At 43.0% G+C, this 15,686-nt stretch overlaps 1 protein-coding gene across 1 annotated transcript in view; it reads right to left on the bottom strand.

The window, feature by feature from the left end:
• Positions 1-15,686, bottom strand: part of LOC134929613 (dynein axonemal heavy chain 5-like) — an 837,675-nt gene that overhangs the window by 192,909 nt on the left and 629,080 nt on the right. The window contains exons 63-64 of the mRNA XM_063925200.1: positions 3,743-3,937; positions 615-770 (exon numbers count right to left, since the gene is read on the bottom strand). Coding sequence (XP_063781270.1) covers positions 615-770; positions 3,743-3,937 — 351 coding nt within the window. The remainder of the gene's footprint in view (positions 1-614; positions 771-3,742; positions 3,938-15,686) is intronic.

The raw sequence follows: 15,686 nt of genomic DNA, 5'->3' as shown, positions 1-15,686 counted from the left end.
GAGAAAACAGTGCAACATCAATCACTTTGTGGGCTGATACAATATTCAGAAGAATGGAGTCTATCAAATCACTATGAACCAGCTGTTACTGATGCATTACTCCAGAGTCCATATATTCAAAGCTGAAATGGCTACCTCTGCTATATACTGTGGGCTATAGATGCTTTCTAAGTGATCCAACAAGGCTTCATATCACCATATCATTGACTGAAGTATCCTCAAACAGGGGTGTTGAGACGGTGCACAGCCTTTGGTGCATGTAAAGAGGGCACTGGTATTTAAAACTGGGCATGGCTAGGTTTCTCACACACACACACACACACACACACACACACACACACACACACACACACACACACTTGGCCACTTCCACTAGTGCTGGGCCTAAAAAATCTCCTGGCAGACCTTTTCACAAGTTCTCAAAACTAAATGAGCCCTAGTATGGTTGCCACATAAAACCAAAGGACAAGGGTCTACTGTATATTTCCAAGTGTTTTATAAACCAATAAGTACTGTTACTTCTCAGTTCAACAATGGGCACATCTCATAATTTTTTCATGGGAAAATACTAAACTGCTTAGCTTTTCCAGAAAATAATAATAATTTCATCTTACTTTAAAAGTCGATCCAGACTTGATGAAGTTTTTCTCCAGAACATTGTCAAGTGCTGGGTCAAGTTCCTCTCCAACATCTTCTATCATGAGAGGTCTTCCCAGCGAAAGACTATCCTCCAGGTGAGTTCTGAAATACTTGTGATTCAGGGATGTCACCTGTGGACATATGTTACAAAAAGGTTAGTATATGCATTTTGATAATAACTTGGTAGCTACAGTATATGATATCTTCTGAAAATGCTGACATCATGCTTCCAATATTACTGTAATCACAGGTACTTTTCTTTTCAATGCACTTGTATGAATTGCTTTATAGTTTTACATTTTATCAATGACATTTTATGCATTCTAATACTCATACAACAAATAGCAAAGCATGCAAAAGACATATGCACAGATAGACAAGTTCTCCTTATGTAAATCATGAAGCTGTTCAATATGAGCCCCAGAGATCTCCTCCAGGGATAAGTCTATGCTGCTGGAGTCATCATGGATCTTATGTTACTACAATCATATTGCACTGCTCATATATTATGTTAAAAAGTAAAATAAAATGTTTCAAAATACCACAAAATGCCACAAATCAGACACTTCCTGCTGTTCTTTAATGTGTATTGGATGCAGAACAGCTCGGAACACAACCTCCCGCACAACATAAACACACCTATAATCATTAGTTTACAGCGAATACAGATTTTATTGTTTCAATAAATTAGTAATATTGTCATTATAAGCAAAATTAGAATTGTATGGTTATCATGAAAATGTTAGCACTGTTCAGTGTCTCACAAATGAGTGTGTAAGAAATCAGTTCTGCAACATCCAGAAAATCATTTAAATAAAAATGGAATATAAGATCTACATATTGCAGCAGCAGTTGCTGAGTCTAATCTAAATTCAGAACTATACCTAATTCTTTATAGCATTTGACTGGATTTTATGTTCTGTAACAAAGAATAAGATAAATAAAATTATAATTGGGATTTCATGTTTATAGTATCCCAACAGATTTATTAACAACATATGGGCCATCACTATTCAGTGTTAATTACCAAGCTGCCAGCGGATCATTGCTAAGTGTCACGTCGGTAAAGTTTCAGAGACACATAGGAAATGAGGGAAGTTTAGGCATTCTCTTAAAAAAATACTTATTTACAGGAATCAAGCTACAATCTCTGCAAAGAGATTCCGCTGAACTGTATACATTTGTCATTGGGATGAGAAAATGTGTGAAACTCTGGCAAAACTACTTTAAGGGTATAGAAGACTGCATTCATATAACCCCATATGCAGGATACAATATATTTTCTCTGATGTGGCTGTGTGTGATATCTGTGGAGTAGACAGAATGGAGCATGGAATATGCGCAGAAAGTGCAATAACTGTCTGATACCCCTTTTCCACTAGCTCAAAAAACACGGGTAAATGCACGGGGGCGCGCATTTACCAGTGTTTTTTGCTAGTGGAAAAGGGTCCCCTCGCAAACACCCGGATCAAGTGACCCGTGAATCCTACCCGGGTAGCTACCTGGGTAGGACACGGGAATGATCTGGGTAGGGTTGTAGTGTAAATGGAAGCCGTGTCGATGCAACATGGCTCCCTATTTACACTGTATGGAAGGGTGGTGCTGGGACCGCCGCCCCTGCTGCATCACTAGCAGCATCACCAACCCGGCAATATGCCGGGTTGGTGAGCGCCGTATAGAAGGGGGCTCTAGCATGGGTCGCAGCTGTGTCAGGCTCCCGGCTGCAACTCGTGCTAGCTAGTGGAAAAGGGGTATGAGAGAATGTGGCACAGAGGTGTGTGTTATGATCCAGGCTATTTCAAGTAGGAATAGGCCTGTTAATAAGTAGTGTGATATCAATGTATGATCAAGATATCTGATTGATGTATCAATCAGATATCTTGAGAAATGTATTGAGAAACATGTCTGTGAATGACACCGGGTTTGAGAGTTAATTGCCTTGCACTATTTACTCCGGCACACCAGGGGTCCAGGGACAAACTATTGAACAACCCTGAAATTCCCCAGTAAACCACTCAAAGGTTTGTACTATGTGGAAAGGTGGCAAGCTTCAGTGCTCTTCCTCTGAGCTTATAAAATCTGTCTAGGTCTGTATATTGTGGCAATTTACATTGCAAAGGAACAGACCTACAGAAGAAGTTAATTACCCTAGGATCTGGTATGGGACAATTATCAGAGCCTTGAATCTGTAAAGAAAAGCAACCAGGGTAAGGCCTGCAATTCAGGGAGATCTGCTAACATTTTCCTTCCTGGCCTGTGTCTCTCAGAACCGGACATTTGTTTACACAAGAACCATAGCCAGAGCTTCAAAGGCTATTAGAAAATAAGGCCATTCACCCCTGACAGAGTGGCTGGGAAGCCCAATATGAGCTGAAACTCAATACCTTCCCTGCTTTGGAAGGGTTAAAAAGAATCCTAAAGAGGGAGGCTGGGGGGGGGGGGGGGAGTGCAGCCTGAGTTTTAAATAGGAGAAACACAGGCTGGAAAGTGTTCATTCTGCATGAGGCTATCAAAGGTGACAGATGATCCATAAGTCGCCAAATGTGAGGCCTCATCCATAACTATTGAATCCAAAGAGACTGGATTGGTTTGTTTTTTTATTTATTTCCCTATTTTTTATTTTATTTGAAATTGTATTTACGTGTGCGACTTTCTAACTATTATATTCTTGTAACTTTTTTTCTGTAACAATAAGCTTTGAAGTTTTGACTTGGATTAAACATCTAATCTTATTTCTGTTATCTGTGCTTTCGAACCTAAAGCCTAGACAGAGGTCAACGTTACCTACTTTTTAAGTATTAATAATTTTGTGTGCGGGTGAGAGCAGAAGCTCGCCCTGGGCGTGGTCCCTCAAAGTCGCTTGGCCTGGCTGGCGCAGCGACTGGTACTTCTGCTGGTGGCAGTTACCGCATGGATTTACCACACACGCTGAGGTAATCAGTAAGGTGTCACGGGCAGCGTTCTCAGATTGGTGAATCGCTGCACCAGGATCGTGACAGTGTGTATTACAGCTGGGTAAACATGCTGCAGGATATTCAGGAATTTGTAAAACATCATGCAATAACTCTGCATGGGCAGTAAGGTAGGAAAGTAATTACCCTACCTGTAACTCATTGTTCTTCTCTTTATTTTTTATCCAGATTTTCCCCTGTCCCTGTGGGTCTATAAGGAGGGGGAAGCGAGATGCTTTGGTGACGATGATTCCATTCTGGATGGAGAGGTCATCACTAGGAAGCCCTTGAAGGTTCCATTCACCAACTGTAGCATTGTCCACAAGCATAGAGATCAGGTTGAGATCCTAAATAAAAATACAAAGCACAGTAACGTGGGGTTTATACACACCTGTAAATATCTTACACACATCATTGTATATATATATATATATAGATAGATAGATAGATAGATAGATACTATTACTCCCCCTCCAAAGGTCTAACCAATGTGACATGCAGATCAACTGTTGGGGCAACTACAACTATAAGGAGGCAATCATTGATCTTCAGTAGAGGACTATTCAGTGATCAGGAAAATTATTCCTGGAAACAAAAGATAAGGATTGCAATATTTTACAGACTCATACCCACAAGATGATAAGAAAGCTACAAGATTAAATGTTTGTATTCTGCATTCAGTTAGGCATCAGGGTGGGTATGTGGGTGTTAATATATCTTGCACTCATGACAGGAGCTGCCTATCACACATGTCTAAAAGGTATACAAATAATATCCTTAGTGTTGGATTATTTTAGGTCTGACAGTTTTATCACATGTTGAGAGGTAGTGGACTAAAGTACTTCAGCAAGAACTCTAACTTACAAGTCAGAACTTTCCTATTACAATGTCATTTTTTTGGTCCATAAACCTCAGATGTCATTTATTTGAGTCTTTGAACCATGACAGGTACTCTGTGCTTTTGCAACCAAGAAATATAGAACTGACAGAGAAAATTAATTCAAATGTCCTGTTCTTAGACAAAACCAACAGTGACAATAAATGCTGGCACTTTCAATCACTTTTTTCCAATCTAAAATAACAAAGAAAGGAAGACGGGACTGGTTCTAATTCTTGTAGATTTTAAAACAATCTATTTTCTAAAACAAAACTTTTTGTGCTTTGTATTTAGGGCCCAATTCAGCATGGATCGCTATTGTGCTGTAATCGCTATTTGGTGATTTCTGCACGTGTGCATGTGCGTACGCTGGTGCGCGCATACGCAAGGTCTTAAACTGCGTTCCCTTCAGAACGAAGTCTAAGTCCTGACAGGGGGGGGGGGGGTGACGGGGCAGCAGAGCTCATTTTTTGGGCATCGATGGCCATTTGGGGGAGCGGTCCAGACAACGGAGGCGTGTCCGGACCGTCTGTGGGGCAGGCTGTGGCGGCAGCGTGACAACACACGCATCCGCTGCGAGCCTAAACATGATGGGTAGCCGTCTGCTTTCACACGTAGGCTGCAAAGACAGCGGTCTACCTTAATCATGCCAGTGCTTCGCTGCTTAGTGAAGCGTTCGCATGTTAGCTGGGGGGGGGGGGGGGCAGGACCCGGTATGCAGGGCGGACTTGCCCTGTGCTGGTTGTCACCCTGCATTTTAGTGTAACGAGTTGTAGTTGTGCGATTTTTTTGCACAACTACAACTCATGCTGAATTAGGCCCTTAAATGTCAGGGGGAAAAAAACAGTATATTTGAAGAGACCTTTTCAGTTAGAGAATTATTAGCTGCACAACTAGACTACACACACCCAGTCACCAACTGACTCCAATAATATAGTGTAGCTGCCAACACAGGAATACGGACTGTATACAAGCCACACTGTGCAATGAATCTCATACACTGCAAAGCACAGGAGATGCTACACCCAGGAGGAGAAATGGATGGGCACACCAGTGTAAGCAAGAGGGTCTGTACCTTTTCCTTTCACCTACATATTCTTATTTTAGGAACCTAAATTTATTGAATTTAGTTTAATTATACAGTTAATGCTTTGGAAATGTCTACAAATCAACTGATTCATACAAAGAGAAGCCAGTATAAGTGCAAGTGCAGTAATGGCAAAAGCTCTTGGTGCAGGCACTTGCATCCCCTTATACTTCATGTACATATTGGAGCCATTGTAGATGGTAAAGGTTGGAATGGTGCAGCAGATAGACAATCCATAATAAAGACACAGTCACTTTGGAGATCTGGTTCAGGGTATTGAAGTATATACAGCCATATACACTATCACTATCGTGGGGTGACTGTAAGTGAACCAGGCTTCTCTCCCCTCTCCACCATACAAAGTAGGCTAGATTGATGTATATGCAGAGGCAGAACTCTGGGAGGCAACGGAGTCAGCTGCCGCCGGGCTCCTGCTTTGAAGGGGGGCACCTCTCCTCCTGTTCCGTGTGTTCAGCAACATTAATCAATTAAGTTAATTGACAGCAGCCGGTATCTCTCCGTAGCCGACTTCCCCACTAGTCACTACACCTTACAAATCACACCCTCTTTATTATAGATACACTGGAAGCAGATATCTTACTGATGAAGCTATTTGCCCCTATAAAGGAAGCATGAGAATTCTAACTATATGAAGTTATTTCTCTGACAATTACAAGTAACTTCATATAGTTAGAATTCTCATACTTCCTGTGCAAGAGCAGATATCTCCACCAGTAAGGTGCATGCTTCCAGTGTAATAGGTTGTGGGTTCCAATCCTGGATATGACACTTGCAAATAACTTGTCAGAGAAATAATCAGTATTGTGAGTGACTGAGCAGATCTATGTACTGTGTGGCTGGACCCCTACATAGATCTGCCTAGTTGCAACGGTTTTGTAGTAGCTTCATATAGTCAGAATCTGCAGGCTTGCTATGCAGGAGCAAATATATACAGTATATATATATATGGGGGGTCACCAATATTTTTCTTGCCTCCGGGCAACTGGGACAAACTTACGCCACTGTGTATATGTAACCTGTTATCTGATGAGAGAATTTGGGACTGACGAGAGACACACACAGAAGCACACCGAGAGTCCTCCTGAGTCCTGTCCCAGGCCCCAGTGTGTTAGTAGTACAGAGCATCCTGCTATTCTTGCATGTGATAAGATACATTTTATTTTTCTATGTGTATTTTAAGGTTGTTTATGCTGTCTTTGTTCCACTGCAAGAAAACTTGATAAAATAGTTGTCTTTCAATTATGTTGAGCTATAAACTGTACCTAGGCATTATTAAACCACTAATATACACAATTGGTTTTAAATTGATATACACAATCTCATTTCCCCCTCGAGCACACTGCTTCACGTGCTGACAAGATGTGAAGGCCGGAGGAGTGGCTGCGGGTTCCCCTGTCTTAAATCGGGCCACCCAAAGGCATAATCTGGCCTTGCAATAACCAACTATATGACCTGGTCAGTAAAGCAGCCAAGTCCATCCTCAAGGCAGGCTCTGGAAAATACCAAAACTCTCAAACTCCACGTCCTACCATAGTTAGAGCCAATATTGGTAGGATGTTGCCCATTATTATACATAAACAGTCTTTTATTCTAGAAAATCTCTGATCATGATATTTAGTGTCTGTGTACTTGAAGTCCAAATATTTCTGCACAATCAGTTGGCTACACACTAGTTTTGGAGCTGCCCAATGAGCATTCTGGTAACTTTTCCCTTTTTAAAAAAAAACTATTTACAAGGATTTAATTTGTTGTAAATTTTATGTTTTCTCACTTGATCCTTATGGTATAACTTTGAGAAGTATTATCAGCCTGTTCAATGGTTCTTGCTTACTGCCAAAAACCAAGGAAATATATACACATCCTGATGCAAGAAGTGACCACGTGGAAAAAGGTAAATATATTGTTTATAACAATAGGTTTAATGTTTTAAAGATAGGGTTTTTGTTTTTTTAAATATATATTCATTACCCATAAAATCTAATTCATGATATACCAAATCTCACGTCACTCTATTGCTAGGAAAAGGGTCACCCGGGTAGGTGCCATTACAGGTTCCATTTCTGAACGAAACTGCAGAACTGTTAGTAGACAGCAATGTGCACTGTGTTTTATTCAATAATCAGCTCTTAAGGGCCGTATTCACGTCCCAATTTGGGGAGAGATGTGTGCTGAACGAACCGCTCAGCACACATCTCTCCCCCCGCTCAGCACAGCGCAATGTGTGCTGAGCGTGCGGGGGGAGATGGGGGGGCTCTCATTTCACCCAGCGGGAGAAATGAGCGACCTGCTAGATTGAGCCTGCATGCAGGCCAATCTAGCACCAGCGATAGCGATGCGCGTGGCTGCGCATCGCTATTGCTGTGGGGGGTACACACGGAGAGAGCATGCTTAAAATCTAAGCAATCTAGTCAGATTGCTTAGATTTTAAGCAGCGATCACTCCGTGAGTACCCCCCTTTAGTGTTGATAGTTATTTTACAGTATGTTATTCTTAATGAGGTTAATTATCTTAACACCGTACACTTCTACTGTATGTATTGCACTTATCAGTTTTCAATCATCACTTACTTTGACAAGGATAACAACAATTAGTTTCTACTTTGATAACACAAAGGAAAATTGGTATCAGAAGGCAGAGAGAGGTGTCCTGTTCAATAGTATTTATACAGCAGCCAAACCCACTTTTGTCATTTGTGACCAGTTGTACTGTACACAATCTGTATTTTTGATGGGATATTTAAAGTTATATTTTGCTACATGAGATGATGTGGTATTCTGTGGAGTTGATGTTCATGAACAATAAAGCTGGTTGGAGAATAGTACCTATGGTGACCACAATCCTTTAACACAGTGGTTCTCAACCTCGGTCTTCAAGTACCCCCAACAGTTCATGTTGTCCAGGTCACCTAGCAGTTGAACAGGTGTATTCATTACTCATTTATACATTATAAAAGACCCACAGGTGGAGCAAATTATTTCCCTTGCAATCCTGTGAGGAGACCTGGAAAACATGAACCGATGGGGGTACTTGAGGATCGAGGTTGAGAACCACTGCTTTAACACGTCAATGTATTGCCTACTTACAATTCTTCATAGAGCCAAGTACATTTTGCATTAAAATGTGAACAGTAAGTTTGATTTAAACATATTGGCATGGTCTGGTTTCCTATATTCATATTAGCATGGTATGGCTTCCTGTATTCATATTAGCATGATCTGCTGTCCTGTATTCATATTAGCATGGCCTGGTTTCCTGTGTTCATATAAGCAGGGCCTGGTTTACTGTATTCATATTAGCATGATCTGCTGTCCTGTATTCATATTAGCATGGCCTGGTTTTTTGTGTTCATATAAGCAGGGCCTGGTTTACTGTATTCATATTAGCATGGCCTGGTTTCCTGTATTCATATCAGCATGGTCTGGTTTCCTGTATACATATCAGCATGGTCTCGGTTTCCTGTATACATATCAGCATGGTCTGGTTTCCTGTATACATATCAGCATGGTCTCGGTTTCCTGTGTTCATATCAGCATGGTCTGGTTTCCTGTGTTCATATCAGCATGGCCTGGTTTCCTGTATTCATATTAGCATGGTCTGGTTTCCTGTATACATATCAGCATGGTCTCGGTTTCCTGTGTTCATATCAGCATGGTCTGGTTTCCTGTGTTCATATCAGCATGGTCTGGTTTCCTGTATTCACATCAGCATGGTCTGGTTTCCTGTATACATATCAGCATGGTCTCGGTTTCCTGTGTTCATATCAGCATGGTCTGGTTTCCTGTGTTCATATCAGCATGGTCTGGTTTCCTGTATTCACATCAGCATGGTCTGGTTTCCTGTGTTCATATCAACATGGTCTGGTTTCCTGTGTTCATATCAGCATGGTCTGGTTTCCTGTGTCCTGTGTTCATATCAGCATGGTCTGGTTTCCTGTGTTCATATCAGCATGGTCTGGTTTCCTGTGTTCATATCAGCATGGTCTGGTTTCCTGTGTTCATATCAGCATGGTCTGGTTTCCTGTGTTCATATCAGCATGGTCCATACTTGCCTACCTGACCCTCTCCATGAGGGAGAAAATGCTCTGTTCCTGGACTTTCCTGGTAATGTATGATTGCCATCACCTGTGGTGAGCTAGTTAATTGATAAGAAAGGTGTTTCACCACAGGTGAAGGCAATCATACATTACCAGGAAAGTCCAGGAACAGAGCATTTTCTCCCTCATGGAGAGGGGCAGGTAGGCAAGTATGGCATGGTCTGGTTTCCTGTGTTCATATCAGCATGGTCTGGTTTCCTGTGTTCATATCAGCATGGTCTGGTTTCCTGTGTTCATATCAGCATGATCTGGCTTCGCTTCCTGTATTCATATTAACATGGTTTGGTTTCCTGAATTCATATTAACATGGTCTGGCTTTCTGTATTCATATTAGCATGCTCTGGTTTCCTGTATTCATATTAGCATGGTCTGGTTTCCTGTATTCATATTAGCATGGTCTGGCTTCCTGTATTATATTAGCATGGTCTGGTTTCCTGTATTCATATTAGCATGGTCTGGCTTCCTGTATTATATTAGCATGGTCTGGTTTCCTGTATTCATATTAGCATGGTCTGGCTTCCTGTATTATATTAGCATGGTCTGGTTTCCTGTATTCATATTAGCATGGTCTGGCTTCCTGTATTATATTAGCATGGTCTGGTTTCCTGTATTCATATTAGCATGGTCTGGCTTCCTGTATTCATATTAGCATGGTCTGGCTTCGCTTCCTGTATTCATATTAACATGGTTTGGTTTCCTGAATTCATATTAGCTTGGTATGGCTTTCTGTATTCAAATTAGCATGGTCTGGCTTCCTGTATTATATTAGCATGGTCTGATTCCTGTATTCATATCTATTTTTTGCAAAATAGTCCTGGGTGACCACCGAAGTACAGCTGTGTTTGTTGGCAAGTTACAGAGAAATATTTAATGCCTTAACTACAGTACGTTAATGCTGTCTTCCATGCTGCATAAATTGTTGTGACATGATAAGAAATCCTCTCAGCATGTGCTCCAGCCATATGATGATTTCCTTCTAAATAGAAATGTTAAATGTATAAATACTATGAAAATGAAGCTACCAGTAAGTGAAAGATGAATGTCAACCTTTTACAATGGGTGGTTTTCAGTTTGCCGGCTGTCGGGGCGCACAGTATACCAGCGCTGGAATCCCAACACCCGGCATACCGATACCTTTCTCCCTCTTGGGGGTCCACAACCCCCCTGGAGGGAGAATAGAGTGGCGCACGTAGCGCACCACCGTGCCCGCAGCGTGGCGAGCGCAGCGAGCCTGCAAGATGTTCATTTGCGCTCGACACGCTGTCGGGATGCCGGCGGACGGGATTCCGGCGCCGGTATATTGTGCACCGGGACCCCGACAGCCTGCATACCATACTACGAATGTTATGATTCCCAGCTGTATCTATTCCCTGACATCAGGGGTCACCAACTTCATTGTGTAATCTGACTGTTCAATGGTCAGGTGATTGCCTAATCACCAGTATGATACACCTAACTCCTGGCTGTCTAGGGCTATCTGATCCAACACTCAATTCTGGCTCATCAATTGTCTCTGGTCTCTAGTGTTGCAGTGAGTCCTGTGTCATTGTGTGTGCAAGCAGAGGAACTTCTGACTACCTACCATTCTTTATTTCTTTAATTTTCCAGGACTTTATTTAGTATCTGCCATTATTTTCACTCCTGACTCGAGAGTTACTGCCAGCTTATTTTTTATTTATCTGGGGCTTTAATACTGCAGTTTACTCAGTTTTGTTTATTTGGGACTTCTCTCATGTCTGTATACCAGTTACCAAAATACATATCATATTAGCTTGTGCAACTGCACCCAGGGGGTTGCTGACACTAACTATTTTTGCAATCTCCTCTAAGCTTCATAATAAAAGAATAAACTCTGAGGAGCATCCATCAAGTGCACTTCAGCACCGATCCCCAGGCAGGGACTTCTTTCCCCTCAGAGGCAGACAGCGCACACAACATCAATCCCGTCTATATGGCATGTGGGGACTGTCAGTGTGGCATTTGTTGTGGGATGTGGGGAGGGTCAGTGTGGCATTTGTTGTGGGATGTGGGGAGGGTCAGTGTGGCATTTGTTGTGGCATGCGGGGAGTGAAATGATAATGATGAAGTGAAATGATTAATGATGAGAAGATCTGCATGTTCAGCTGGGCAGCAAGGAGAACCACGGCGCAGCGTGGTGCACACAACAGCAATCCCGTCTCTATGGCATGTGGGGACTGTCAGTGTGGCATTTCTTGTGAGATGTGGGAGGGTCAGTGTGGCATTTGTTGTGGGATGTGGGGAAGGTCAGTGTGGCATTTGTTGTGGGATGTGGGGAGAGTCAGTGTGGTATTTGTTGTGGGGTGTGGGGACGGTCAGTGTGGCATTTGTTGTGGCATGTGGGGAGTGTCAGTGTGGCATTTGTTGTGGGATGTGGGGAGGGTCAATGTGGCATTTGTTGTGGCATGCGGGGAGTGTCAGTGTGGCATTTGTTGTGGGATGTGGGGAAGGTCAGTGTGGCATTTGTTGTGAGAGTTGGGGAGGGTCAGTGTGGCATTTGTTGTGAGAGTTGGGGAGGGTCAGTGTGGCATTTGTTGTGAGAGTTGGGGAGGGTCAGTGTGGCATTTGTTGTGGGATGTGGGGAGGGTCAATGTGGCATTTGTTGTGGCATGCGGGGAGTGTCAGTGTGGCATTTGTTGTGGGATGTGGGGAAGGTCAGTGTGGCATTTGTTGTGAGAGTTGGGGAGGGTCAGTGTGGCATTTGTTGTGAGAGTTGGGGAGGGTCAGTGTGGCATTTGTTGTGGGACGTGGGGAAGGACAGTGTGGTACTTGTTGTGGGATGTGAGGAATATCAGTGTGGCATTTGCTGTAGGATGTGGGGACTGTCAGTGTGGCATTTGCTGTGGGATGTGGGGAGGGTCAGTGTGGCATTTGTTATGAGAGGTGGGGAGGTTGTGGCATAGGGAGGTAAACGTTGCATGTGGAGACACGTGATGTGGTCCAAGTGGTATCATTTTATCTGTTCTTGTCTAGGTCAACCTCTCAGCACTTTTCTCACCTATGGCAGCATTCTGCCCTTTTCCTCTCAGCACAAGCATCTCTGCCTATCCTGTCTGCACCAGCCTCTCTTCCCTTCCTCTGGGAAGCCTCTCTGCCCATACTAAGTATGTACTAAACTCTCTGACCATCCTCTGTCTGTGCCAGCCTTTCTGTCCATCCTTTGTCTGCAGCAACCTTTCTGTTTATCCATTGATTGCACCATCCGTTCTTCCCACTGCCTCTCCCTGTCACCCTCTCTCTCTTATCACCCTCTGCCTATCAACCTCTCCCTGTCACCGCCTGCCTCTCACAATCAACCTCTGCCCATCATACCCTGCCTTTCCCTTCACTTCTCCTCATTACCCACTCCCTGTGCCTGTCTCCCTCTCTGTCACCCTCTACCTCTCCCCAGTGTTACCCACTGCCTCTCCCCAACGTCACTAACTTCCTGTCTCATTTGCAGGAGGATGCACATTTATAGTTTGCAGGGGGACCCGAACACCCTAGCACTGTCCCTGAGCAGAGCTAATGTTAATCTTGAAGGGTAGGAGATGACCATATAAATAAACAAGATCCTCAGCCCCTTGAACTGCATTAAGTAGTAGGAAAGGGGGAGGAAAAAAACTGTCTATTTTGAAATTAGAGAAATTAAATCAAGTAAGTCCCTCTACTCATGATAGTGTATCTCCCTGACCCCTCGGAAGAACAGGAATCACCCTTCCACAAGTTGGCAGGATGCAGGCTTCATGATTTACAATAAAGCACATCATTGTGACCATTGGGGCCATAATAATGTAAATCTCACCAAAATGCCTCAAGCACTTGCCATTCGGAGTAAGCCGATGGAACTGAGGGCCAAGATGGCAGATTCAGCAGGGGTCCAAAAGTTTTCTCTGTTTGAAGGGAGGAATTGGCCGAAATGAGGACATTACTAATTACTTACACTTGGCAGAATAGAGAGACACATACAGTACAATTCATTTTTAACCCAAGATAAGAATGTGCAATGTTCAGAAATCACATAATTAATGTTCCTAAAGTCTATTCTGAAGTCTGCAGAAAGTTCATAGAGCATATAATAAGAAAGGTAAACATTAGATTAGGTTGTTGTGCAGCACATCACTTTTGGGTTATAGATATAGTTTTTCTCAAATATATTTTATTTTCCAAATACAACTTAAAATGCTCTGTTCCACCAAATAATAGTTATAGAACACCAAATCCTGTATGATTGATAGCAAAATCAATAGTAATGTGCAGAAAACCGATTTTGTTTCAGTGTCTGTACGTGAGGAACATGCTTCACAAAGGAAATTCTGAAAACAAAAACTAATTTCTGTATAAATCCTTTAAGGAACACTGTCACAGATTGGCACAAGAAACACATTTTACTTACAAGATGTTGCTGTTTTCTAGCAGTTCGGCAGTCACTTGTCCCTGCAGGTAAGGTTTTCCAGAAATCCTCAGCACTGGGACATGGGCGCCACCATCTTGTGTCAAGCCAGGTGACCGCAAGCCAGCCAGACAGACTGGGACCAGTCTGGCTGAACATGACTGCTGCAGCCAATCCACATCCAGGGCACCCTATATAAATCTCTTCAGATGCTTCTTCCAGTGCCAGTGTAACTTCTGTGTTTTCTGTATGTATACCTGTACTGTTACTCAGAATATTGGTTCCACGGTATCCTGTTCAGCAAGTCCTGATGTTTCCAGCTGAAGGTGACCAACTTTTATCCAACTAGTAAAAGATGAATGTGTCTTCATGCATCTTTTCTGCAGTTGGCACGCCAGGTCCCGTGAGACTCTGCTAAGGTCGGGCATTTTTTTTTTTTTCAAATCTAGATGCAACACAGGATGTGCGGTGAGGTAAATGGCTGGGCAGGGACTCACTAGTACCAGAGCCAGATTTACACACAATATATGAACGTTAGGGTTCATCTGGACATTATACACAGGTGCAGCAGTATATTACTGGAAATTTGGTGAGTTTTGATCAGAGATGTGCAAAAAAGTTTGTCAGGGGAGGCACTGCCTCACCTGTTATGGACTTTTTACTCCACAGTTTTGACTATAGAAATGACTAGAATAATACAAAGAAGATACTTCCAATATATTTTTAACTGTATATAGTCAAAACTCTGGTGTATACTGGAGTATGACAGGAAAGGCTCTGCCTCACCTCACCACATGTCACTGATGCAACACAATGTGACTAGAACGCACCAGGAGACTCTACTGACAGGAAGATAAGAGCAATGGGTGGAACTGGACTGGAGCTGGTATTTAGTCAAGAAGCAGATCCAAACCTGGTGACATTCTTTAGCCGGGCTGGACCAGCAGTCAGTTAGAGACAGAGCTGGAATTGGTATTACTCTCTGGCCAGGCTGGACCAGTAGTAGGGACCGAGCTGGAACCGGTATTCCTCTCTGACTGGGCTGGACCGGCAGTAGTTAGAGACTGGGCTAAAAATAAGAATTTACTTACCGATAATTCTATTTCTCGTAGTCCGTAGTGGATGCTGGGAACTCTGTAAGGACCATGGGGATTAGCGGCTCCGCAGGAGACTGGGCACAAAAGTAAAGCTTTAGGACTACCTGGTGTGCACTGGCTCCTCCCCCTATGACCCTCCTCCAAGCCTCAGTTAGGATACTGTGCCCGGACGAGCGTACACAATAAGGAAGGATTTTGAATCCCGGGTAAGACTCATACCAGCCACACCAATCACACCGTACAACCTATGATCTGAACCCAGTTAACAGCATGATAACAGAGGAGCCTCTGAAAAGATGGCTCACAACAATAATAACCCGATTTTTGTAACAATAACTATGTACAAGTATTGCAGACAATCCGCACTCGGGATGGGCGCCCAGCATCCACTACGGACTACGAGAAATAGAATTATCGGTAAGTAAATTCTTATTTTCTCTGACGTCCTAGTGAATGCTGGGAACTCCGTAAGGACCATGGGGATTATACCAAAGCTCCCAAACGGGCGGGAGAGTGCGGATGACTCTGCAG

Source organism: Pseudophryne corroboree, chromosome 5 (assembly GCF_028390025.1).
Source record: "Pseudophryne corroboree isolate aPseCor3 chromosome 5, aPseCor3.hap2, whole genome shotgun sequence".
NCBI classification, from domain to species: domain Eukaryota; kingdom Metazoa; phylum Chordata; class Amphibia; order Anura; family Myobatrachidae; genus Pseudophryne; species Pseudophryne corroboree.
Note: the sequence above shows the minus strand (reverse complement) of the source record. Positions and strands in the feature narration are given on the sequence as shown.